The 26,911-nt window shown below is 44.2% G+C and overlaps 1 protein-coding gene, 1 long non-coding RNA gene and 1 pseudogene across 6 annotated transcripts; all 3 read right to left on the bottom strand.

Moving 5' to 3' along the window:
- Positions 1-218: 218 nt before the first annotated feature.
- Positions 219-4,789, bottom strand: LOC130705931 (uncharacterized). The gene is made up of 5 exons (XR_009006329.1): positions 4,097-4,789; positions 2,214-2,263; positions 771-825; positions 537-689; positions 219-433 (listed from the first exon to the last, which is right to left on the bottom strand). It is a non-coding gene; the product is annotated as an uncharacterized LOC130705931 (long non-coding RNA).
- A 1,006-nt stretch (positions 4,790-5,795) lies between these two features.
- Positions 5,796-14,209, bottom strand: LOC130705806 (leucine-rich repeat-containing protein 37A-like; annotated as a pseudogene).
- A 2,606-nt stretch (positions 14,210-16,815) lies between these two features.
- On the bottom strand, positions 16,816-26,911 carry LOC130705973 (RAD52 motif-containing protein 1-like). 5 transcript variants are annotated; one of them, XM_057536625.1, is made up of 8 exons: positions 26,791-26,911; positions 26,231-26,410; positions 22,924-23,046; positions 22,390-22,456; positions 21,302-21,400; positions 19,553-19,641; positions 17,661-17,788; positions 16,816-16,977 (listed from the first exon to the last, which is right to left on the bottom strand). In XM_057536625.1, the coding sequence occupies exons 1-7, from the start codon at positions 26,884-26,886 to the stop codon at positions 17,687-17,689; spliced, it is 756 nt and encodes a 251-aa protein (XP_057392608.1). In that variant the 5' UTR covers positions 26,887-26,911; the 3' UTR covers positions 16,816-16,977; positions 17,661-17,686. The 5 variants fall into 5 exon arrangements, 3 of the variants coding, with proteins under 3 accessions (XP_057392608.1, XP_057392609.1, XP_057392610.1); XM_057536626.1 differs by having other exon boundaries at positions 16,816-16,972; positions 26,791-26,904; XM_057536627.1 differs by lacking the exon at positions 21,302-21,400 and having other exon boundaries at positions 26,791-26,904.

The raw sequence follows: 26,911 nt of genomic DNA on the forward strand, positions 1-26,911 counted from the left end.
GTTTTCCAGTTCCCAGGGACTGATGATACTGGGGAAACAAGGGAGGGAAGCCCCTCTTCATCCTTCTACTCATCCTCCTTTGCCCACGTTTCCTCTTGTGGAAGTACTGGCTACCATGAGGGATTCTAGTTTCAGCTCTGCTTCTTCTTGCAGGCCCCTGTTATTGGTATATAAATATTCAACTATTTACATTTTAATTCCTTACCACATGGTTAGACTTGGTTATGAATTTATACACTTTAATATAAGAAAAAGAAGTATTTTACAAGCAATGCTGAGAAGCCGATATTAGAAAATAAAATTTACCGGTGGCTTGAGGCAGAACAGGGCTCACTCTGTGGCTGTCTCGTGTGCGGTCTCACTTTCCTCACCCGCCTCTTCATCAACCCAATATGCAGCCAGAAGCTTCTCTGCTGGGGCTTTGATGACTTCCCTGGGGTGAGAAGAATAACGCCAAGGCTTTTTACTTTTGAAAGGAACAATGATAGTTCTCATGATTTCCTCATTTTAGATGAGAATTTTAAATTGTCCCCTACCATTTATGGTACATCCTTATAGAAGTACATCTCATCCTCATCAGAAGACTCCCTGTCGTGTAGCTTGTGTGCCATGTTTTCCTTGCGTGTGGCGTTGAGAGGCCTATACACATCCCTAAGCCAAAGTGGCCGCCTTCTCCCGAAAAAGCCCTCCTGGAACACAGAAAGGGAAATATTAATTCAGCATCTCCCCTGCTTTCTCTGGCCACAGTACTATATCCCCTTCAAATTTACCTGACTCTCACTTTCCCCTGAGCTTCTCTTACGCAGCAGAAATCGAAAAAAGCCCCTTGGAGGAAAACACACACAGTTAGTGTTACAGTCATTTTTCATCTCTCTCACAATGTGTTATCTCTGGTCTTATTAGGACTAAATGGGTACCTCAGTCCATAATCACAATGAGCAAAATCACCACAGACCCGGGATCTTGAAAATCATTCCATGCATGCTGGCCTTCCAGAAGTTCTCTGTGTCTGTCCAAAAGGCCCCCACCCCGCCCCCGTGCCTCCGGGGAGACCTTTGCATGTGGCTTAGCATGGAGTATAGGCAGGATTTTCAGCCCCGTTCACCTTTCTTGGCCCTTGGCCAAGTGCCCTCGTGCAGTGAAAACACTGCACAGCGGCGCTGGGCAGAAACACGTTACTCTCTAGATGCGCTTCACACCAGTCCGCTTCGGACTTAGTCGCACATGCAGCATTTGCTGGGGGTGTGGCTGTGGGGAGAAGGTGCTTTTATTTTCCTGGCTGCTCTATCCTATCCTATAAGTTGAATCACACCAAGTAAACACCTGAACCCAACTAGCAAAGTTATCTATAGCTCTCTGCCTTTCATACTGCAGGCTGTCACTGAGGTGTCAGTGAATTGTGAAATCAGTTTAAAGGCCATGACCAGCAGGGAAACACGAAATACTCTTTTTGAATACAAATAGAGTAGAAAAAAATCAGAGTGCACAATAAGTTTGTTTCAGAAACTACTTATGCCCATATAGTATGTGTATACTGAATTGTGACATAAAACGGAGCTCACAGCCCAAGCACAGTGTGATCCGTAGAGAAGTCCTCAGTGGAAAGGGACCCTCTTCTTTTTGATAATCACTAGCAGTGTGACCATGGGGCAAGATACTTTCCCTTTCTCTTTCTCCATTTCCTTATTATAAAAGGAAGAGACAAACTACTGTCTAAAGTTTCTCCCGGTTAAAGTTCTATGAGGTTTGGATAAAGGGAATAGAGAGTAGGGGCCTGAAAAACAGTAGGGTGAGAAGGGAAGTTTTCTTGCCACTTTACAGAAGGGACTCATATGTGCTACCTTTCGTCAGCTTTGAGTGAGGCCAGCCCCTAAATCCCCAACCATGTGGCCCTCCCTACCCCAGAGCCTCCTAGAAGGCCTCTGGCCTGGCCTGATGCCTAGGAACCAGGCACCAGGCCAGCAGGAACAGGTGCAAGCAAAACCTCTCCCCGTCCACCCTCTTTCCTTAAAGGACTAGTGAAAGCAGATGAATCTGTGCCAGTCCTGTTCTAAGTCAGCTTGGGCTGGGGAGCTAATTCTGCTGATAAATAAATTAGGGTAAACCATTAGGGTAATTAAACATTCTTCCTGCCTTTGGTGAGGAAATTGAAATAGGTGAGTTCTAAGTTCTCCTCTAGTTGTAAAATTCTGCTTTAAAAGACCAATATTTACCTTCTGCTTCTTTTTTTATCTTCCCCTTTTGCAATTCGATGAGAATAAATCTGTTTTGAAAGAAAACATGATCATGATTATCCATCACAACTATTTCCAAATCCTTATTCATTCCCTTTTACTTTAAATCTTATCTACCCAGTGAGATGATAACTTTTTTAAGGAAAGGAATTCTACCCTGTTTAATAATCCTTTGCCTCTTCCACAGTACCTAACTTAGGGTCTTGCATGCAGCTGGCGATATATTTTATTGACTGCTTTAGATAACGTTCAACAGATCGTTCCTAATAAAAACTCTTAGAAGTAGGAAAAGAAAAGAAAAGTATCTAGCAGAAACCTAAGCCTTGTTTTAGAGTCAACAACAAGAGTAGGATGCCCATCATTACTGCTACTATCGATCAATGTGGAGGAGGTCTTAATCAGTACGAAAAGACAAACGAAGTATTGGAAAGGAAGAGACAAACACATTTGCATATGAAATGAGGGACCTAAAAAGACCAAAAGAATCAACCGAAATTTTATTGGAAGTAACATGAGTAAGATGGCTACATACAAAATCAAGAGATCAACATATAAGCCTCAATAGCTTTCCCATATAACACAAATAACTCACTAAGAAACAGAAGAAACATCCCGTTTACTATATCAATAAAAATGCATAAAGTACCTAGGAATAAACTTAACCAAAACTTTGTAAGACCTATGTGATGAAAATATTCAAACTTTTCTGAAGGACATTAAGAAGAAGTACTACATGGCATGAGATACCATCCTCCTAGAATGCTGTAAAGAGGTCAATTCTCATCAAATTAACCTACAAATTCAATGCAATCCATTTATATCCAAAATAATTTTTAAATAAAACCTGGCCAGCTGACATTTGGTAGAGAATATGTGTAAGAATAGTTATGAAATGTATGAAAAACAAGGTCAAAGAGTAGGACCTTGCCCTACCAGATATAAAATATGTTACAGAGCAACTGGAATTAAGCAGTGTGATATTGGTACTGGTACAGGACAAGATAACTGGATCACAGAATAGAGTCCAGATGTAGATAGTATATGAGACCAGGGAAGAAAGAATAAACCATTCAAGTGAAAGGTTTGAAAACAATTAGATCTTCCTGTAGGGGGGGAAAGTGAGATCCCCTGCCTCAACCACACTAAAAAACAAATACAACAAATTCTAGACAGATTACAAAAGTACTTGAAGAAAATATTAGAGATTATTTTTACGTCATGAGGTGACAAAGGCCTGGCTAACAAAAGCCACCCCACATGAGCCATGAGGAGAGGACGGGCAGATATGGTGGCAGACCGTCAACACACCTCCTACTCTGCACAGCCCTTGCCCCCAACGCAGCCAAAAATTAATTAATTAATTAATTAATTAATTTAAAAAACAATTTGTCAACCTCACACATTTAAAATCTACATAAAAGTAAATATAAGGAAGACTCTTGTGAAGATTTCTTAAATTAAGGGGCAGCATAAAATGACATGGGGTTTAACATCAGTTCAGTTTGGGTTTGGCCTCTAGTTTCCACATTTACTGTCATAAACCTTAAGTAAGTCACTTAAGCATCCTGAGTTCGAGTTTCTTCATCTAAAAAAAAGAAAGAAAGAACTGGGGAACTGGGGGATCAGTGGAGCAGTGCATCTGAGAGCATTCTGTACACCACAGTGCTGTACAAACGCTGGCCTTTTATTTCCGCGCCCCCCCCCCCCCCCTTGGGATCTTAGTTCCCGGACCAGGGATTGAACCCGGGCCCTCAGCAGTGAAAGTCCTAACCACTGGACCGCCAGGGAATTCCCGATGGCCTATTCGTTTTAAATTCAGCACTTCATCCCAGTAGAGCGAGGAATTCCACATTTGGACCCACCTTCACTGGAGATGTCTGAAAAAGCTGCTTCTGGTCGCATGCCTTTTGGGCTCTGTGGGCATCCCTTGCTGAATAAACCTCGATGATGGCATAGAACACAGGACCGGCCACTGCTGCGTTTGGGCAGACTCGGACCGAATACAGAAGGCCAAACTGGGAGAAGACTGTGAACAGAGAATGCTGTAGGGTGGGCCCATGCTAAGTAAGTGCAGGAAATTTCACGCCCAGGAAGCCAAACCGCCCGTTCCTTTCTATTCCCCCAGCCCTTCGCCGCAGGCAACTGTGGTGATCCTGCAACTCCAAACACTTCTCATTTCAGGACCAGCTTTCCCTCTGAAATCCTAAGCTTCGAGAAGCATTAGGAGGCAATGCCGGCTGTTGGGAACTATCTCTCAAAAATCTGTGGGGGCGAGCTGACTACTCAGGTCGGCTCTAGAACTAAGATTCCTCTCAGCAGAGACCACAGGCAGATGAGGTGCTGAAGCAGTACCCCGGGGCGCCCAGTTACTGAGGCGCGAGGTGGCTTCCTCCACCCCTCCCTCTGCCCCGGCTCGGCTCACTTGCAAGGCCTCGGCCGTGGGTCCACAGCTCAGCTCCCACACCAACAAGGTTTTGTCACCCACGATGGGAACCACAAAAGGTACCAACACCACCATCCTACCTTTACTGCGCGTGCGCGGCTCGGGGCGCCTGCGCACGCGCGCCTGCACACGCACGCGCGCCTGCACACGCGCGCGCGCGCCCCTGCACACGCGCGCGCGCCCCTGCGCACGCGCTGTTTATAACGGAAACCTGAAGGGGGGAGCCAGTTTGTTGGGAGTGGGACGAGGGCGGTGCTCGGACCTCTCCCTCACGCCTCCCACTGCGGGCTTGTCTCTGCCTCTAGGTCCCCTTCCACAGGTGGCACTGTCACTATATAATCACTTGGAATCATGCAGCCCTGGGCCTGTGCTGGGGGAGGCAGGAGGTGGGTAGGTTTGGTGCTGGGCTGAGCTGGAGGGAGGCGAGCAGCACACAGCTGACCCGCAGTGGGGTCAGGAGAGGCCAGGGCCTGAGGAGGGCCGTCTTGGGCAATGGCTGCTCTCACACATTCTTCTTTACCCTGTCTTTCTGGCATCTCCCTGCTAGTTATCCAACGGTTGGGATTTTTTTTTTTAAAGAAAAAAAACAACCCAATGGGAATTTTCCACCAGCTTGAAATGGTGGAGAACCCCCTACCTTGGTACACAGGGTACACATCTGTACATGAGTTTGAGAAGTTGGGAGAAAAGTCAGGCCTTGGCTCCACAGTGGAGGGAGGCCCAGTGATCCAAATATTCTGGCAACCCCAATGACCGTACGAGAGGGGCCAGAAGTAGATGATCCTCTATGGGCAGGAGGTCGAGCATGTTGTAAATAACTGGTACTTGATGAACCAGGAGAGAGAGCACCAGAATAAACTGCTATTTGATTTACTCATCTATGCCCCTTGAGGATGGTATGTTTTCCAGTTCCCAGGGACTGATGATACTGGGGAAACAAGGGAGGGAAGCCCCTCTTCATCCTTCTACTCATCCTCCTTTGCCCACGTTTCCTCTTGTGGAAGTACTGGCTACCATGAGGGATTCTAGTTTCAGCTCTGCTTCTTCTTGCAGGCCCCTGTTATTGGTATATAAATATTCAACTATTTACATTTTAATTCCTTACCACATGGTTAGACTTGGTTATGAATTTATACACTTTAATATAAGAAAAAGAAGTATTTTACAAGCAATGCTGAGAAGCCGATATTAGAAAATAAAATTTACCGGTGGCTTGAGGCAGAACAGGGCTCACTCTGTGGCTGTCTCGTGTGCGGTCTCACTTTCCTCACCCGCCTCTTCATCAACCCAATATGCAGCCAGAAGCTTCTCTGCTGGGGCTTTGATGACTTCCCTGGGGTGAGAAGAATAACGCCAAGGCTTTTTACTTTTGAAAGGAACAATGATAGTTCTCATGATTTCCTCATTTTAGATGAGAATTTTAAATTGTCCCCTACCATTTATGGTACATCCTTATAGAAGTACATCTCATCCTCATCAGAAGACTCCCTGTCGTGTAGCTTGTGTGCCATGTTTTCCTTGCGTGTGGCGTTGAGAGGCCTATACACATCCCTAAGCCAAAGTGGCCGCCTTCTCCCGAAAAAGCCCTCCTGGAACACAGAAAGGGAAATATTAATTCAGCATCTCCCCTGCTTTCTCTGGCCACAGTACTATATCCCCTTCAAATTTACCTGACTCTCACTTTCCCCTGAGCTTCTCTTACGCAGCAGAAATCGAAAAAAGCCCCTTGGAGGAAAACACACACAGTTAGTGTTACAGTCATTTTTCATCTCTCTCACAATGTGTTATCTCTGGTCTTATTAGGACTAAATGGGTACCTCAGTCCATAATCACAATGAGCAAAATCACCACAGACCCGGGATCTTGAAAATCATTCCATGCATGCTGGCCTTCCAGAAGTTCTCTGTGTCTGTCCAAAAGGCCCCCACCCCACCCCCGTGCCTCCGGGGAGACCTTTGCATGTGGCTTAGCATGGAGTATAGGCAGGATTTTCAGCCCCGTTCACCTTTCTTGGCCCTTGGCCAAGTGCCCTCGTGCAGTGAAAACACTGCACAGCGGCGCTGGGCAGAAACACGTTACTCTCTAGATGCGCTTCACACCAGTCCGCTTCGGACTTAGTCGCACATGCAGCATTTGCTGGGGGTGTGGCTGTGGGGAGAAGGTGCTTTTATTTTCCTGGCTGCTCTATCCTATCCTATAAGTTGAATCACACCAAGTAAACACCTGAACCCAACTAGCAAAGTTATCTATAGCTCTCTGCCTTTCATACTGCAGGCTGTCACTGAGGTGTCAGTGAATTGTGAAATCAGTTTAAAGGCCATGACCAGCAGGGAAACACGAAATACTCTTTTTGAATACAAATAGAGTAGAAAAAAATCAGAGTGCACAATAAGTTTGTTTCAGAAACTACTTATGCCCATATAGTATGTGTATACTGAATTGTGACATAAAACGGAGCTCACAGCCCAAGCACAGTGTGATCCGTAGAGAAGTCCTCAGTGGAAAGGGACCCTCTTCTTTTTGATAATCACTAGCAGTGTGATCATGGGGCAAGATACTTTCCCTTTCTCTTTCTCCATTTCCTTATTATAAAAGGAAGAGACAAACTACTGTCTAAAGTTTCTCCCGGTTAAAGTTCTATGAGGTTTGGATAAAGGGAATAGAGAGTAGGGGCCTGAAAAACAGTAGGGTGAGAAGGGAAGTTTTCTTGCCACTTTACAGAAGGGACTCATATGTGCTACCTTTCGTCAGCTTTGAGTGAGGCCAGCCCCTAAATCCCCAACCATGTGGCCCTCCCTACCCCAGAGCCTCCTAGAAGGCCTCTGGCCTGGCCTGATGCCTAGGAACCAGGCACCAGGCCAGCAGGAACAGGTGCAAGCAAAACCTCTCCCCGTCCACCCTCTTTCCTTAAAGGACTAGTGAAAGCAGATGAATCTGTGCCAGTCCTGTTCTAAGTCAGCTTGGGCTGGGGAGCTAATTCTGCTGATAAATAAATTAGGGTAAACCATTAGGGTAATTAAACATTCTTCCTGCCTTTGGTGAGGAAATTGAAATAGGTGAGTTCTAAGTTCTCCTCTAGTTGTAAAATTCTGCTTTAAAAGACCAATATTTACCTTCTGCTTCTTTTTTTATCTTCCCCTTTTGCAATTCGATGAGAATAAATCTGTTTTGAAAGAAAACATGATCATGATTATCCATTACAACTATTTCCAAATCCTTATTCATTCCCTTTTACTTTAAATCTTATCTACCCAGTGAGATGATAACTTTTTTAAGGAAAGGAATTCTACCCTGTTTAATAATCCTTTGCCTCTTCCACAGTACCTAACTTAGGGTCTTGCATGCAGCTGGCGATATATTTTATTGACTGCTTTAGATAACGTTCAACAGGTCGTTCCTAATAAAAACTCTTAGAAGTAGGAAAAGAAAAGAAAAGTATCTAGCAGAAACCTAAGCCTTGTTTTAGAGTCAACAACAAGAGTAGGATGCCCATCATTACTGCTACTATCGATCAATGTGGAGGAGGTCTTAATCAGTACGAAAAGAAAAACGAAGTATTGGAAAGGAAGAGACAAACACATTTGCATATGAAATGAGGGACCTAAAAAGACCAAAAGAATCAACCGAAATTTTATTGGAAGTAACATGAGTAAGATGGCTACATACAAAATCAAGAGATCAACATATAAGCCTCAATAGCTTTCCCATATAACACAAATAACTCACTAAGAAACAGAAGAAACATCCCGTTTACTCTATCAATAAAAATGCATAAAGTACCTAGGAATAAACTTAACCAAAACTTTGTAAGACCTATGTGATGAAAATATTAAAACTTTTCTGAAGGACATTAAGAAGAAGTACTACATGGCATGAGATACCATCCTCCTAGAATGTTGTAAAGAGGTCAATTCTCATCAAATTAACCTACAAATTCAATGCAATCCATTTATATCCAAAATAATTTTTAAATAAAACCTGGCCAGCTGACACTTGGTAGAGAATATGTGTAAGAATAGTTATGAAATGTATGAAAAACAAGGTCAAAGAGTAGGACCTTGCCCTACCAGATATAAAATATGTTATAGAGCAACTGGAATTAAGCAGTGTGATATTGGTACTGGTACAGGACAAGGTAACTGGATCACAGAATAGAGTCCAGATGTAGATAGTATATGAGACCAGGGAAGAAAGAATAAACCATTCAGTGAAAGATTTGAAAACAATTAGATCTTCCTGTAGGGGGGGAAAAGTTAGATCCCCTGCCTCAACCACACTAAAAAACAAATACAACAAATTCTAGACAGATTACAAAAGTACTTGAAGAAAATATTAGAGATTATTTTTACGTCATGAGGTGACAAAGGCCTGGCTAACAAAAGCCACCCCACATGAGCCATGAGGAGAGGACGGGCAGATATGGTGGCAGACTGTCAACACACCTCCTACTCTGCACAGCCCTTGCCCCCTTTTCCCCTGGACTGTTTGTCTTCTTCTTGTTGACTTATAAAACTCTTGGGAGTTCCCTGGTGGTCCAGTGGTTAGGGCATGGCGCTTTCACTGCTGTGGCCCGAGGTTCAATCCCTGGTCAGGGAACTAAGATCCCACAAGCTGCACAGCATGGCCAAACCCCGCAACCCCCAATAAACAAACAAACAAAAAACTCTTTATAGTAAAGAAATACTGGTTTTCATTGAATTTCAGTGTTTCGAATCTTTCCAGTGTTTTTGTCTCTAAGGAGACAAGACAAAAGAGTGGAGTAGGGAGCACAAGCTTTGCAGTCGGGTGAAACTGGCTTCTGCTTTTGGTTTGGCCACTGGGGCCTTACATTGATCTCCTTCATCTATGAAGGAGGGATAGTAATATCATCTTCACAGAACTGTGGGCATTAAATCAGACAATATATGGAAAACTCTTCATCTTACGCTTGGCATGAATCAGTGCTAAGCTGGTGTCACAGACAAGATGGTGGACTATATCAAAGGCTCTGCTTGTGGCATCAGGCTCTGAAGATTATAAAAGATTATAAAAATACTGCTTTTATTTCCTTCTAATACCTTTATGTGGTCTTTTTTCACATTTATGGAAATATGTTTATTTAAGATGAAAAATGGGGATCTGCTATTCTTTACCCCCCAAATAGTTAGGCAGCTAGTCTATCACCATTTATTCATTTTCCCCCACTGATTGGAATATTAAAACATGACATTTCAGAAGTCTTAAGAACACATGGGTCTATTGCTGGACTCGATGCTACTTCAAATAAATATTCGGTTGCATGATTCCTCACTGTGGAATTGACATAACGCCTCACCTCTCTTCCGTTGAGCACCATTAGTGTCTACCATAGGAAGAACACTGCATGGCCCCTGTCCTCGAAGAGCTTATCATATAAGTGGGGAGAGGAAATAACGGTTAGGACTCCTCGCTTTCGCTGCCTAGGGTACAAGTTCAATCCCTACTTGGGGAACTAAGATCCCGCAGGCCAAAACAAAACAAAACAAAACAAAACAAAACAAATGCAAGGTTAAACTCTAGAGAAGTTACAAACAATAAAAAGGGGACTTTACAGAAATTCTAAAAAAGCAAAAGGCCACATGCCACCTGGAGATGTAGAGGGTACAGTCTGGGCAATGGCCAATGATTAGCAAGCTGACCCCATGCTAGTCCCCAGCCTCCTAGGCTCAGAAATCATACTCTTCCTCACCAAGAGACAACTCGCGTCTTCCTGTTGTGGCAGTCTCACTTTATCAATATCACAGGATTGATCAAAAATCAGAATGCCAAATTATTACTTGACAATGAGAAATACATCTGTTCTACACACAGGGCATCCGTGTCTACACAGTCAGAGAATTACCTTCTGTGGAGACAGGCCTCCGTGGCACACTAAAGCACAATCACACAATCGAAGGCTACTTGGTGACAACAGAATTAGAAAAGGAACCAGCTGAATCCAGAATTTAATGGGAAGGCCTGAGGTAGCTGGATGCATCCATCTCCTCAACAGGCACAGCCTGGCTAGTGGGCCTGACTCTTCAGTTCTGCTGCCTAAGGTGCCATCTCTACTCTCGGGCAATGGGAGGATGGGCGCTGCCCATGTTGGTCTCTCCTCACCTTTTCTATGCTTTCACTACTGACCAACCCTCCTGCAGATAGACTCATTTCTCTTTAGAAGTTAGTACATCATGTCAGGTTTTATTCAAGTCTGATAGGCCAGGAAGCCATTGGTCCTTACACATCTCTGCTCAGCTCCATGATGTGCTAACCTTGCTGTTTCTCTCTTGGGGGGCTGCCTTTTAAAAAACTGCTTCCCACTTTTGTGAGCTCTGAGGGGAGGGGACTGCTTTGCTATGGCCCCTAAGAAATGGTGACAAACCTCACAGGACTAGGATCAGGAGGGCTGGAGTATTCAGGGAAGGCTTTATGAAGAAAGATATCTGAACTTGAGTTGGCTTTTGAGAGGTTCATAGGACTTCCACAGGCAAAGCAAAATCAAGGAATTTTAGATGGCCAAAGGCACAGACAAAAGCAGGCATGGATGTGGTGTAACTAGCGTATACTGAGGAGCTGCTTTGGCTGCAATGGAGGGCTGCCATTACAAGAGAAAAGGTAAATAAAGTAGGTTGGACTGGTAGGGTAGAATCAAGATTGCCAGCTTATTAAAATCACTCTTTTAATGTTAGCCACTGTCTGCTGGGAAAATTAATAAACTATTATGTAACTGAAGAAAAGATAAACAGGCTAGCTCCAGGAATAGGCTACTATAAATATGACATGCTTTAGGGTAGCCTGCTGCAGGATTTTACTTGCAGTGTTTTAATGGAACCTACCTACGCAATTCCTAATACACTGGAGAAGCAAGCTGTTAAGTAAGTCTAAGGATTTGACGAGATCACACTTTGATCTTTTAGGCATGTCCTTTTAGCCCTCCCAGGGTGACTGATAGCTCCATGAGTGTGGAGATCATACGTCTCTCATCACTTCAGCCAACAAGGAAAGAAATAAACAGTAGAATGAGAGTGACTGGCGAGTACATCAAATCAGCATAGTTTTTGAGTTGAAGAAATTTTACTATCATGTCAACTCTGGCCTTCTTATAAACTTAACTTGTCAAAATAGTCCAATGGCTTGTTATCATGGATCCAATTCCATAGAGATCTCCTGGGAGTGGAGTTTCTTTCAAAATCCTATGGGGACTTCCCTGGTGGCGCAGTGGTGAAGAATCCGCCTGCCAGTGCAGGGGACACGGGTTCGATCCCTGGTCTGGGAAGGTCCCACATGCTGCGGAGCAACTAAGTCCGTGCGCCACAACTCCTGAGCCCGCGTGCCTAGAGCCGGTACTCCACAATAAGAGAAGCCACGGCAGTGAGAAGCCCACGCACTGCAATGAAGACATAATGTAGCCAAAAGAAAAAAAGAATAAAGAAAAAAAATCCTGGGAATATACTTTTCAGTAAAATAACAAAGTGTATCTCAGTCCTCATGACTAAAGAGAAGAATCAAGTAGTAGTAGGTGGAAAGATGGCTTTGATTCTCAGCTTGTGGGTTCTGAATCTGAATGAATTATTGTCCTTACCTCAATGAGACAGAGAAGTGTAACCAAAATCGTCACTACTACAGTTACAGATATTGCCAAGATGAGTTTGTTGTTATAGCCATATCCTGGAACTTCTTTTGTGAGCTAAAAAAATAAATAACAATTTTTTACAAACAAGGAGATAGAAGGGATGAAAGCTAACTCTTCTTAAACCTATTCTAAACAATAGCTAACTATTCTTAAACTACTATAAAACCCAATCCTTTCAGGCGAGTAGCTTCTATAAGAACAAGCCAAATTTAATGTTATTAATCTTATCATTAGCATTTTCTTCTACAATTTATTTATCTTGCGTTACGTCCTTTTCTCGTCTACCCTAGGAATAGTGGCACACTCTCTCAATGAGCAAAGTGGGAGATCACTGTCTTAGCCAGTGTCATGGCTGAAGATAAGATACAGACTAGGAGCCCGTGGTATTCCTGCTTGGGCACGTCCATGGCATGTCCTAAACTGAGTAAAAGTCCAGGTCCCATGTTTCAGGGGTTCTCCTCACCTCACTTGACTCCTGCTCTTTCTGCTCACTCTGGGCTTCTGTGCTCTCACTGATATAGTTGTCACTTTTCCACTGGCCCGTATCCCATTCCGCTTTGGACACCTTTACTTCCTGCTGCTTGCTGAGAAGCTTCATCAGGAGGCCTGTTCTAGAGATGAGGTTGGCACAGGCCAGCTGCACGTGGGTGTCCGAGCACTCTATTATCAAAGTCTGGATAACATGAGAAATGAGCCTTCGCACGTCATTGTTGGGGATGAGGGACCGTAGCTGCCAGTTTAGCTGAGTTTCAACTTGATCACCCGGGGACGTGAGCCCTGGGAAAGTGAAGCCTGTGGGCTTAGAGGATAATTCAGTGCCCATGTTGTGGTGCTCCCATTGTGTTTCGTTGGTGTGTTGAACAGGTGGCATACTGTTGTCTGCAGCAACAGCAGAATGTGTAGTGGAGACATCCTTATGGGTAGTGTTTTCAGGGCCGGTTCCTCCGGGCAGAGTAGAGTTTCCTGAAGAAATAACTACTTCAGAAACATTTTGTGCAGTATTGTTTTCTGAAGTAGTGTTTTCTGTAGAAGGGTCTGAAAGAGAAAATAATTCTGGAAAAGGATTTTCCTGAGAAGTCACTTCTCTTGAAGGTGAAACAGCTTCTCGCGGAGGGGAATTTATGAGACTCCTCACTACAGAGAACGGAGGGCTTGCAAGCATCATTCTATTGAGTGAACTTTTCTTTCTGAACTTTCGACTCCTTTTGACTTTGGGTTTTCTCTGGACCCGATGAGTCCTAATTTTATGGAAGATGTATTTTTTCCCAGAATGTGAGATTAGTTCAAAATCCTTAATATTTCTAACTCTAGCCTTTGCATCCTCTAAAACAAGTATAGTGTTGGATAAGTCTTTTGATTTGCTTTTAACCTCAGATGGGGACTTTGGAGGGATGGAGGCAGAAGGCCTGACCTTGAAGTACTGTTTCAGGGTAGAGGAGCCTGCTGCCTTGTATTATTTTATGAATGAAGAATCCGCATTTCAGGACTTTCCCACCAGCTTCCTGGGCCTCTGCACCGAGAAGCTGTTTCAGCTTTCCTGGGGATGGCCTCCTGAGCCTTCTTTCTTCAGCAGTGCTCGCCACAGATGGCTGGGCATTCTGTTTCCTCCTGACGCTCTCATCTCCCACTGCTTGGAGGTGCATTTTCTGTAGGCCCCTTGGGCCCTTGAGGACCCTGTTCACTCTCAGCAGCTTTTCCTCGGTACTCTCAATCTTTGCTGGGCTGTCTTTCTGTGGTTGGGCAGTTTCCAATTTCTTTTGAAAGAGGTAGCGTTTAAACATGGCACTTAAAAGGTTGGAACGTGTACGCGTGGCAGGTTTTTCTTCCTTTTTAACCTCATCAAATTTTTCTTGAGTTTCTGCATCTAACACATTTTCCAGAAAATGGAGTTTCCTCAATTTATTTTTATGAGTCGAATTCTTGTGTACAGGCTTAACAGAAGGGCTCCTTGTATTGTTTTTCAAAAGGCCCAGGGGCGTATCTCCATCTTGTATATTTGAAAAAAGAAGTTGAAGGAATGGTAATAATGTTGATTCCACATCTCCTAGATTTCCCTCTGAGATGTAAGGCAGTATGTAATTTCGTGCACTGATAATATCACTTTTATTATTAAAGTCCAGCTGCTCATTCATGAAGCCTGACAAGCTGACAGCACTTTTATCTGAGGATGCCCTCTCTGACTCAATAATCAGCTCGGTGCTGTTGTTCTTCTTCCGGGCTTGTAACACCTTCATCAACGATCCTTCTGCATTCCCAAGAGATGTTTCTTCGTCTGTCAAAAAAGAAGAGACTGTTTTTGATCATTGAAGACTGATAGGACAGATTTTTGTCAGTCCAAAGCCAAATGAATTAGGAATCAGTCAACGTTTGAGTGCCACTTAGGAGAAAAAGAAGCCCACACTTAAGCCTATGACTGGCAACAACAAAATGTGAAAAAGATATCTCTTGAAAAAGTGGCTATCTACTCAGAAAATTCTGTAGTGTGAAATATAGTAACTATATTCAGGATTACTCCACTGGTTCCCAGAGGCCAGTACTCAAGAAAAGCCAAGGCTGGAAGACAAATACTCCCCTACTCAGCTGGACTCTCTGCAGATCTACTGTGACTCCTCACATTCACATACCCCATCCTGTCCTGCCTCAGAGGCAGAGGAGTGTGAGGCTTCCTCTCTCCACCTCTTCAGTGTGCTTGCGTTCTTGCTACTGTCACAGATGACCACGACAACAACCGCCACAAACAGGTCGTCATCTGGACATGTCCTTCTCCACCCACCCACCGAGTCCTTTGCTCAGTCCCTGCTTCCATATATCCCAGCCCCCGTAACAGAAGGCTCTATACAGAAAAAAACACTATATCCGCCCTGGCTCTTTGCTAAAATTTGGGCAGGGATCTGGGCTATAAGTTAAGAGATTTGCCAGACTGTATGCCAATGTGGAACGTTCAACAAATCAGTGGAATAATACTTGAGGTCGTAAAATGCAGAAGGGAAAAAGCAACTTCTGTCAGATGGCTACTTTGCTTTCATTTCATTTTCCTTCTAGTATTTCCAGCTTTACTTGGGGAACCATCCAAAGCTTCTGACTGTGTGAAGGTAATGTGTACCATTGTGTAGCTGGGCTTCTCTTCCAAAAGGATTAAAAGTATTTTTGGTGAGGGTCAAGGAGGAGGGAAGGGTCATGAGAAAGGAGGAGCATGGGCTTGCAGAGAGCCCCAAACTGGGGACAGGAGATCGGGGCACTAGGGTCATAGCACTTACACCTCTGATCTTGTTTTTCCTCACCTGTAAAAGGAGATTAAAAATGCCTTTACTGTCCACTTCTGGGGGAGAAGGGAGTAATATAATTAGTAAGAACAATTGTTTCGGGGAGTTCCCTGGTGGTCTAGTGGTAGGACCCGGCACTTTCCCTGCTGTGGCCCGGCTTCAATCCCTGCTTGGGGAACTAAGATCCCACAAGCTGTGTGGCACGGCCAAAAAAATAAAATTGTGTTGAGGGCTTCCCTGGTGGCGCAGTGGTTGGGAGTCTGCCTGCCAATGCAGGGGACACGGGTTCAAGCCCTGGTCTGGGAGGATCCCACGTGCCGCGGAGCAGCTGGGCCCATGAGCCACAATTACTGAGCCTGCGCGTCTGGAGCCTGTGCTCCGCAACAAGAGAGGCCGCGATAGTGAGAAGCCTGCGCACCGCGATGAGGAGTGGCCCCCGCTTGCCACAACTAGAGAAAGCCCTGTACTTTTAAAGCAGCCAGAGGAAAAAACTATACACTACATATAGAGGAACAAAGATAACAATGACAGCAGAATTCTTGTTGGAAACAATGTAAACGAGAACTCAGTGGAATAACATCTTTAAAGTAGTGAATTGAATTCTATCAAGGTAGAATTCTATACCCAGATCTGTCAAAACAAAAGCAAAATAAAGACTATCTCAGACATACAAAAGCTGAAAGAATTCATTACTAGCAGACTTTCACTATAAGAAATGTTAAAAGAAGTATTTTTAAGCAGAAGCAAAATGACACCAGATTGGAATATGGATCTACACAAAAGATTAAGAATACTGGAATTGGGACTTCCCTGGTGGTTCAGTGGTTAAGAATCTGCCTGCCAATGCAGGGGACACAGGTTCGATCCCTGGTCCGGGAAGATCCCACATGCCGCGGAGCAACTAAGCCCGTACGCCACAGCTACTGAGCCTGCACTCTAGAGCCTGTGTGCCACAACTACTGAAGCCCACGCACCTAGCGCCTGTGCTCTGCAACGAGAGAAGCCATCCAATGAGAAGCCGGTGCAGCGCAACAAAGAGTAGCACCTGCTCGCCACAACTAGAGAAAGCCCACGCAAAGCAACAAAGACCCAACGCAGCAAAAAATTGAGCTCTTAATACCTAGAGGTGGAAAAACTATTTCAAATGATTGATGACCTTCAGCCTGATCTAGAGCTCTGTTTTTAGTCTTTTATGTCGAGAAGGCAGAACCAAGGCCTGATTCTGATTCCAATCCAGCACTGGAACTTCCTCTGGGAGCTTTTGATGTTGGGTTTGCTCATTACTCACATCCTGCTGTGGAACAGCAAACTGATCTGGCCCTGTAGGCAGCTCTCCAACCGAATCCGTGTCCGGGTGTGGAACCTCAGTCTCAGTCAACTCCTGATGAGGCGGGGCCAACATCTGGACTGGAGACGAGGACGTCAAATAATTAAAGCCCCCGGCTTCTGCCAGGGGTGTAAGGGCATGGGGCAACTTGGGAGGGGGGTCTGAGACGTATGAAGACCAAGCCTCGGTCAGCCGCGCGGGGTTGGGTGTCACCTGGACGGGGTCCAGGGCCCACTCCGGAGGCTGAACTGCCAGGACTACTAGCCACAGTTGTTGCCACATGACGAAGAGCCGTGGCAACCAAAGGCGCAGCCGGGACATAACACGCGGCGGCTCCCAGGCGCAGTGACCCAGGCCACTGAGGAGCCGGAGCCACATCCTGCGTCCGAGCTGAACCGCTATGCCAGCGCCGACGCCAGGGCTCACGTCAGCAACCGCGTGCCCCTCCCCCGCCTAACGTCCCACCCGTTATTTACGACGTGTTTATTTCCACCACCACCATTATTAGGTCCCTGGGGAGATCCAATGCGCGCCACCAGAGTGGGCCTTTTTCCCAGAGTCCCCAGGGCGCAAGCCATTCTTCCCCTTGCAAAAGCGACAATTACCTCCTGCCGGGCCCTCTTCCCAAGCCCTCCCTGCCCTCCCTGGCCCCAAACAATGAGGCGGGATTTGGGCTGCAGACCCGAGTGGCCCCAAACTCCAGCGGCCCAGGGGTGGCGGGGGGTTGGGAAGGATGCAGAGCTTCCCAAGGAAACCACAGGACCTGGCATTCTGGGAAATTCAAAAGTGCTAGTCCAGTTCTGGCAATGTGAACTCTTCCTCCTCAAAGCTCAAGTCTGAGAGGCATTCTTCTCCCCTTTGGCCACACGGCTGACAAGAAAAGTAGCTGACCTGCAAAATGAGCACCAGTTAGGGTGGCGGGAGGGGAACACACCTTACAGTTATTCTAAAATGTTGCCATTTCCTCCAAACTCTCAGTATTCACGTCTCATGATTAATTCACCACTCTATTATTAGGGGTTACCACTGAATCAGTGATGACTCCAGAACTTCTGTAGGAGGGCTTTGGGGCAGGTGAGCAATTCATTCTGGGAAAGAGAGTCTAAAACCAAGTGAATGGCCCTTTACATTAGCATGGGAAAACTTCCCCCATCCCACCTTGTCTCAACAGAGCCATCAATCTAGAAAAAACTACAGTGTCACTTTTCAGAGGTCTACCCTGTGTGCACACACGGAGAAGACACTTAGAATGTTAAAGTCAGCATGTTAAGTAATTTTCTTGAAATACTCTAACTAGCACCCAGTTTACTTTCTTCACAGTCCTTTTCGTAATCTATTTAATTTTAGTCCTTTTTAATTGTCTGGTACACCTTTAACACCTAAACCCCAAGAGAGAAGGAGCTTCATCTTATTTCCAGTGCCTAGCACATAATGGTTTCTAAATGGAACTGATTCCAAGATTGGCCTCATTTAGGAATGGATCTGTTGTTATAATCAGGTTTCCGAAATCTTTAGTACCAATACGGAATCCTTTCCTCTCACATTTCACAGGAAGTTAGACTTCTTAAAGCCCAAACATGGATATGTTTGAAGTTTCCTTGACTGATTTAAATTGAATTAAATTAATTATTTTGTACAGGAAAAACTTTCAAAATTTTTACATTTTTCAGAACATAACCACCTTTTCTTTCTCTACTTTCTTCCCTTCAAAACAAACTTTGCAACATTGGGGTGAGTTAAGTAATCAGAAATCTAGCCCCAAATTAAGCTCTCAATGACATGAAACACATTTTTTGCTCCTTTTTAATAAAAATCCTATATGCAGGGCTTCCCTGGTGGCGCAGTGGTTGAGAATCTGCCTACCAATGCAGGGGACCCGGGTTCGAGCCCTGGTCTGGGAGGATCCCGCATGCCGTGGAGCGGCTGGGCCCGTGAGCCACAATTACTGAGCCTGCGCGTCTGGAGCCTGTGCTCCGCAACGGGAGAGGCCGCGATAGTGAGAGGCCTGCGCACCGCGATGAAGAGTGGCCCCCGCTTGCCGCAACTAGAGAAAGCCCTCGCACAGAAACGAAGACCCAACGCAGCCATAAATAAATAAATAAATACTTTAAAAAAAAAAAAATCCTATATGCAGTACATTAATGTTTTCTTTTAGCAATTACATTGACAACTTAATCCCTAATTCGAGGCATCCATATAATTGATTTACAGAAAGGTTCTTCTGCAAAACATTTAACACAAGATATATATGAGATGCTGAGATCTGGGTAATATACCTTACTTGAAAGGCATGAATAGTTTTTAAACACTGTAGCATAATCACACTTAAGGCCATAGTTACTTTGTTCCCAAATCCCTGCAATTCTATTTGAGGGGAGTTCTAAAAGGCCTGTGTCTTCTCCTGTGTCCACAACTGTAGACGTACACTGATGGCCCTCAATCCTGCTCTCCAAACTTCAAGTAAGGGGCCAGAGACAAGGCTCGGGACTTGGAGAAGTCCTAGAAATTCCCTGCCTCAAAAGCAGATTCAGAGTTTCACATTTTCCAAAGGATGACAGAGCTGAGTAGACATGCCAAAGTCTTCCAAATCCTGCTGGTTGTTTTGAATTACGGCTACACTGGCTGTGTACCCCTTGAGTTTTTATCTCCACATACTTGAATTAAATCCTGTAGTTCCTCTTCGGTTCTAGCATCATCGGTGACCTCTTCACAGGGTCTATATGCCACAGCTATTTTACCACTTTCTGAAATAAAGTTAACAAGGATCAATTCAGAAGTTTTCTTGTTCTAAAACTTCCTGTATACAATGGTAGCACCCAATAATTAGACATTCTTTTGATTTCTAAAAGCAGAAAATAAGAGCATTTTCCTAGAAGTTCCCTCATCTGACACATCAGTTTTTAATCATAATTATTTGTGAAAAAATATATAAGAAGTGTCAACTTTGGTTCAAAAACCTTTATGATCTTAGAAATAAGAACTAAGGAATAATGACAAAGGAATGAAAAGCTGTGGAAACAAAAATGTTCAATCACAATACAAGTAAATAGGAAGGCATTAGGTGGGGGTCAAAGTGAGTTCAAACCTGGGATAGATACCACTGGACTATAATAGATACTTCATATTAGAAGCAAGGCAAGTGCCTACTCCTTGGGACCAAAATTCTACCAGATACAATGAACAAAGCTTTGGAGACACAGACAGAGAGAGAGAGCATTTGAACGCTCTACTGGCAGAAACTGGCCCATGTGCCTTTTGGACAATACAGCTTTCCTCAAGGCAAGCTAGAGCCACCAGGCTTTTTGGTCTAAGGAGTTTTGAGTACATATAAGGAATACCTTTGCATATTAGGGACAAACAACCCAGACATTTAGTTTGGTTCTTAAAGGTTGTTACCCAGAGTTGACAGCTGATGGAGATTCTGCCTGATGACCAGGGAAGTCAAACTTCACTGGAAGGACTGCCCAGCCTGGAAGGCCAAGACCAATCCACGGTCAACTCTTACAAGCAAATAAGGTCTCTGACAACTTAGCTAGGATTTCTCAGTCTCTACGCCTGCAGGGCTGTGAAGCAGGGGAGCAATTCTGTTCCGGGAATCTACTAATCATAGAGTTTCCTTTGGGCACAGCCTGTCACATTCTCACCGCTGTATAACTCGATAGGGAACACAATCAACGCTATTCAGTAGCATGACCACTTTCAAGGCTCACAAAAACGTAGCCGATTATTATATAAGAATCATATTCACCCAATATATCAGAAATGAAAACTGAAATTAAACTGATTCCAAAAACATAATCTAATAAACTCTTCAACAAGAAAACAACAACGATAATAATAATAGTCAATATATTTTGTCTGCTTACTATGTTTCAGGCATAGTTCTAAGCTTTTTACATTCATCATCTCATTTACTCTTACAATATCCCCCATTAGGTGATGAGCTGAATTACTAACCCTATTTGCAGATAAAGAAATTGCAGCTTAGAGATATTCAATACCTTCAGATGTCTCTGGCTAGAAAAACCTAAAATTGCAACAACAACAACAACAACAAAATCTAAGAGACAAAGTTAGGACTCAAACACAGGTGTCCAAGGCTTATAATCACTGCACTATTCTGTATGATAAGCAAGCAATTGAGGAAGAACGGGACCAAACACTTTCTGTATGAACTGAGGCAAGTCATTCTACATCTCAACACTGGGGACAATAATAGTTGCTGTCGTTTTTCTCATAAATGCCACAAAGAACAAATTTAAGACTGCTGCTGTGACAGCATCTGGTGAATGAAAGAATATGTAATGTTTTAGATAACCATTACTTTCATCCAATTAACTTTTCAAATAAGTTTCTTTGCTCACTGAAACTGAAGCACTTCAAGGACAGTCAAAAAGGTCTTACCTAAAACCACAATCAGCAGTTTCTGGAATGCATCTGTCATAGCCTTCTGAATAGCAAGCTTCTGGGTTACCTTCCTTTTCATAAGGAATGATAATGACCCTAAATCCAACCAAAAGAGATGAATTTAAAATGCCTGCCATCTGAATAACTGATTTCTAGGTTATATGTTTAAAACTAAAAAAGCATCTGTGAATCTTAGCTCACTACCTTAGTGATTAAGGGCAGGCACAACACTGGGGTACAGCTGAATGTCTCTGTTGTAGGTGTACCCTGGCATGGCACAGTTTCACTGCTCAGATCTATTCTGGAAGTTCCTAAAATACTAACTAGACGGGAAATGCAAACCAAGGACGTGGCACAAATCTCATATTACTCACAGATTTCAAATGGACAAGCTGAGGCTACACTGCTACAGACCCTGCTCTCCTGTGCCTAAAGGGCTGGATTCATACAGTGAGATAGACTTGGTGGTAGTGCAGATGATCTGGCCTCTCCTCAACCATCACCCACTCAGGTGGATGGTGGAGCCTCCTCTACTCCATTCGCTAACAGCCCTGCCTCTGACTTAAAACCCTAAGCCCAAGTGCCATGGATTCTAGGAAAAAACTCAGTACCAATCGGAATCCCCTTTCTAGGGATCTACATTTACTTTTTCCACTCAGGCCCTTCTATAGGAGGCAAAGGACTGAACATTTACACAAGAGTTTATTTCAATCTTTAGACAATGATTTTGTTGGGATAACTGAAGGCCAGAAGACATCTGTATTTGAAGGACTATTTTAGCACAAAACAGATTATTAACCAAAAACAAAAAGCAAAAACAAAAACTAACTAATTTTCCCTCCTCCTAAGCTTCTTGGCAGGCAGTCAGTTCTAAAATTCTAAAGTTTAAGGTGCTGTCAGGTATCGCCTAAGATAAAAACCTATATTGTCAGGCAGAAAAATTCTGCCCAGGGCTTTAGTTGCTTAGAAAAGGTGATGATGTATCTGAAAAGTTGAGTTTCAGAAAGAAAGGAAAAAAGAGCAATCCCACTCCCTCACCTCCCCCCCCACACACATACTGGAAAACAGACCTTCCTCCAACTTACCCAAAGGTTCCTTCCTCAGCCATGCCAACTCCAGGACTCCTGCACTCGTGGGAGGGCAACACCACCTCTGAAGCACAGAAGAACTTCAGGCTATTGCTTCTGAAGTGGTGTCACAATATCTTCATTTTCCCTTTCTTCAAGGTTAGAAAGATCCTGAAGCTGTTAGGATTTTGAATGAAAGGCTAGACTTCCAAATATTCTGTTGTTAGAAATTAAAACTAAACTCCAGCAATCCCAGGTAATAGTTGAGGTATGCTATAGCTTCAAAATCAAGTGAGACTTGCACATGAATGACTAGATAGGGACAACTCTTTTGTATTATATACCATACAAATACTGGAGAAAATTATGGACACCACCATCCAAGTCATTGAGATTATCACTAATTCTAGGTGGCAGGCCAATGCTCAGATACTTCCGTGTGGAAGCCTCTCACATCTCCTCCCCATAGCCCTGTTCCATTCTTCTCTCTCAAGTCTAGGAGTTCAATGTTGAAAGGAGTCTGGTTAGTCAAAGAAAATCTACAGAGTTTACCTTGATGATCCTTTTTGACCACCCATTGAAACCAAAGTAGTAATTTGCCAATTCTTGGCATCTGGAGCTGTTTGGGGCAAGCGTATTATGTTGAACCGCCTTATGTCTGGTGCCGAGACGAACCTGAAGACATAAAAGACCTAAAAATATCACAACCCTACACAGAGACTTATTTTGGATATACCTGAGATTTATCAATACCAATTTCATAGAGTGGTTGTGAAGATTAAGTAGGACATTTTAAGCAATGAGTTCACAGTGAGCCCTAAATAAATGTTATTTATTATTTTTAAGTCAGTACTTTTCTGCATCATTTCCAGGGCCCCTGATTAACCGGAAGGTTCCCTGACCTCTGGTGGTGAAAGTGATGATGAAAGCAAGCAAGGAAGCCCAGCAGAAGCCTGTTATGGGGCTGGGGGTAAGCAAAGGAAGTGAACTGTTTTAGTCGTCTCATCCTGTAGCTCCTGCTTGAGAATATGACCTGAAGAGGAGATAAGATGGACCTGCCACTGAATTAGGACCTTAATCTGTAGCACCCCCTCCCCAAGTTACTAACCCCTGTTAGAAGAGGGAATACGTATACCTCGATAAATGTAAATAAAGCAACCAAAAGAATTAGAGGTTCATCTGCATTAACAAGCTTCTTTGAGAGTGCAAATATTTCCAGTCTTAACTCTCTAAATAACTTACATATTACTGTGGAGTTTTTACATCACTAGTTCTTTCTTAAATGTCTATTTCCATTTTGAACAGGGTGCAGTATGTAAATATAGTCATAAACATTCAAATAATACAAATAAAGTCAAAGCATTGTTAATTCTTTATTGATGTGTTTGTGCATCTTCCTCTGTCACTAGTTTATGAGCTCCTTAAGTGCTTGAAGGAACCATATATTATTCTTTCCTTGTTACCAGAAACAAGCATACATCTTGGCACATAATAGAGGAGGGATGGTCTGTTGACTGAGTGAATGAATGAGTACATAAGACAATGAAATTACTTTCTCCAACTGAAGCTGCCTGCTGGGAAGGAGAAATGAAGACTAATTTTTAAATGCTGAGTGTCGCAACATTTAAAACAGGGAAGCTAGGCCCTGTATGGTGAGTCATAATGGAGCTGTCCTGGACAATTAGGAAGCTTCAGAAGGGCTCTGAGCCCCTGGGTAGTAGAGACAGTTGACATCTGGGATAACCTTGCCACAGTTCTTGCTGGCAAACATTTCCCTTCGTGCTACTGAGAAAAACTCAGATACATTAGGCCTTTCCTTCATTTTATTTGAAGATGTTATTCTCTTGTCTGTATTTATAAAAAATACAGGGGAAAAAAGATAAGAAGTATATTTGCCTGCTAATGAATAAAAGAAGACATAATTGGAACTTCCCTGCTGGTGCAGTGGTTAAGATTCCGTGCTCCCAATGCAGGGGGCCCGGGTTCGATCCCTGGTCAGGGAACTAGGTCTCACGTGCATGCTGCAACTAAGAGTTTGCACGCCACAGTTAAGGAGCCTGCGAGCCACAACTAAAGGAGCCTGCCTGCTGCAACTGGGGGAACCACGTGCCGCAACTGGGGAGCCCTTGAGCCGCAACTAAGGAGCCCGCCTGCTGCAACTAAGACCCGGTGCAACCAAATAAATAAATAAATAAAATTTAAAGAGAACGCATAATTAAAGTAGGTAACAATTTCGGGGGTGCGGGTAGTAAACTAAGGCTCTGCATTAAATAAAGAAATCGAATACGAATGCCCTTTCCTCTCAAGTCTATAGTGACTTGTAGAACATTTTCCTCATTACTCTATCAGTGACGGGCTTTATGCTGTGACAATCTCAGAACCTAAGCTTATGGAATGGTCTTAATGTCCAATATAAGAAAAGAACTCATTACTCACAACTGATACCAAGTAACTGTTTCATAATCTTTCCAGGACCATCCGTAATATCTGAGGGGTTATGTGAAATGGTCGTAGGGTCCACAAATTAAAGAAGGTCTGACACGAAATCATTTCAATCCCAGGGAGTACAGCCAGGATTGAAGAGGGTGTTAAACAGGGTACAGAAGTGGGAGGTAGTGTACCTGGAGTCACATCTGAGGAGAGTTCTCAGATTCAATAAAGGTGAAATCAGTGAGTAAAGAAATAGGGGTGAGAATAGGCAGCAAGGTCAGTAGGAAGTAGCCAGAGCAAGAAGCCAATCAGAGAAGACACACAATTATAAAGTGAAAGGTCTGGGAAATCGAAGCCTCACTCACTTATTCAGAGGCATTGAAAAGGTCCTTGAAAAAGGAATGGTGGCTGAATGGAGGAGGCACATAATGAAATCTTAATTCTGGGGAAGTAAAATTGGATGGCATGTTAATATGGAATAAGGTTTCTACAAAGCATTAAAGACTATTTTAACCATCTTCTGGAATCTGAAGGGAGTTCTGAATAGGCAATTTGAGAGTGATGATGATGATGAAGCCTCCTTTATGTTACATCTGACAAAAGTTTGTCAAGCTTGGGACTTCCCTGGTGGGACAGTGGTTAAGAGTCCGCCTGCCAATGCAGGGGACACGGGTTCGATCCCTGGTCCGGGAAGATCCCACATGCCGCAGACAAACTAAGCCCGTGTGCCACAACTACTGAGCCTGAGCTCTAGAGCCCGTGAGCCACAACTACTGAAGCCCGCGTGCCTAGAACCCGTGCTCCACAACAAGAGAAGCCATCGCGATGAGAAGCCCACGCACCGCAACGAAGAGCAACCCCCGCTCTCCGCAACTAGACAAAGACGGCGCGCAGCAACAAGACCCAACGCAGCCAAAAATAAATTAATTAATTAATTTAAAAAACAATTTGTCGACCTCACACATTTGAAATCTACATAAAAGTAAATATAAGGAAGACTCTTGTGAAGATTTCTTAAATTAAGGGGCAGCATAAAATGACATGGGGTTTAACATCAGTTCAGTTTGGGTTTGGCCTCTAGTTTCCACATTTACTGTCATAAACCTTAAGTAAGTCACTTAACCATCCTGAGTTCGAGTTTCTTCATCTAAAAAAAAGAAAGAAAGAACTGGGGAACTGGGGGATCAGTGGAGCAGTGCATCTGAGAGCATTCTGTACACCACAGTGCTGTACAAACGTTGGCCTTTTATTTCCGCCCCCCGCCCCCCCCCCCCACCTTGGGATCTTAGTTCCCGGACCAGGGATTGAACCCGGGCCCTCAGCAGTGAAAGTCCTAACCACTGGACCGCCAGGGAATTCCCGATGGCCTATTCGTTTTAAATTCAGCACTTCATCCCAGTAGAGCGAGGAATTCCACATTTGGACCCACCTTCACTGGAGATGTCTGAAAAAGCTGCTTCTGGTCGCATGCCTTTTGGGCTCTGTGGGCATCCCTTGCTGAATAAACCTCGATGATGGCATAGAACACAGGACCGGCCACTGCTGCGTTTGGGAAGACTCGGACCGAATACAGAAGGCCAAACTGGGAGAAGACTGTGAACAGAGAATGCTGTAGGGTGGGCCCATGCTAAGTAAGTGCAGGAAATTTCACGCCCAGGAAGCCAAACCGCCCGTTCCTTTCTATTCCCCCAGCCCTTCGCCGCAGGCAACTGTGGTGATCCTGCAACTCCAAACACTTCTCATTTCAGGAACAGCTTTCCCTCTGAAATCCTAAGCTTCGAGAAGCATTAGGAGGCAATGCCGGCTGTTGGGAACTATCTCTCAAAAATCTGTGGGGGCGAGCTGACTACTCAGGTCGGCTCTAGAACTAAGATTCCTCTCAGCAGAGACTGCAGGCAGATGAGGTGCTGAAGCAGTACCCCGGGGCGCCCAGTTACTGAGGCGCGAGGTGGCTTCCTCCACCCCTCCCTCTGCCCCGGCTCGGCTCACTTGCAAGGCCTCGGCCGTGGGTCCACAGCTCAGCTCCCACACCAGCAAGGTTTTGTCACCCACGATGGGAACCACAAAAGGTACCAACACCACCATCCTACCTTTACTGCGCGTGCGCGGC

The sequence above is a fragment of the Balaenoptera acutorostrata genome, chromosome 20 (assembly GCF_949987535.1).
Source record: "Balaenoptera acutorostrata chromosome 20, mBalAcu1.1, whole genome shotgun sequence".
NCBI lineage: Eukaryota > Metazoa > Chordata > Mammalia > Artiodactyla > Balaenopteridae > Balaenoptera > Balaenoptera acutorostrata.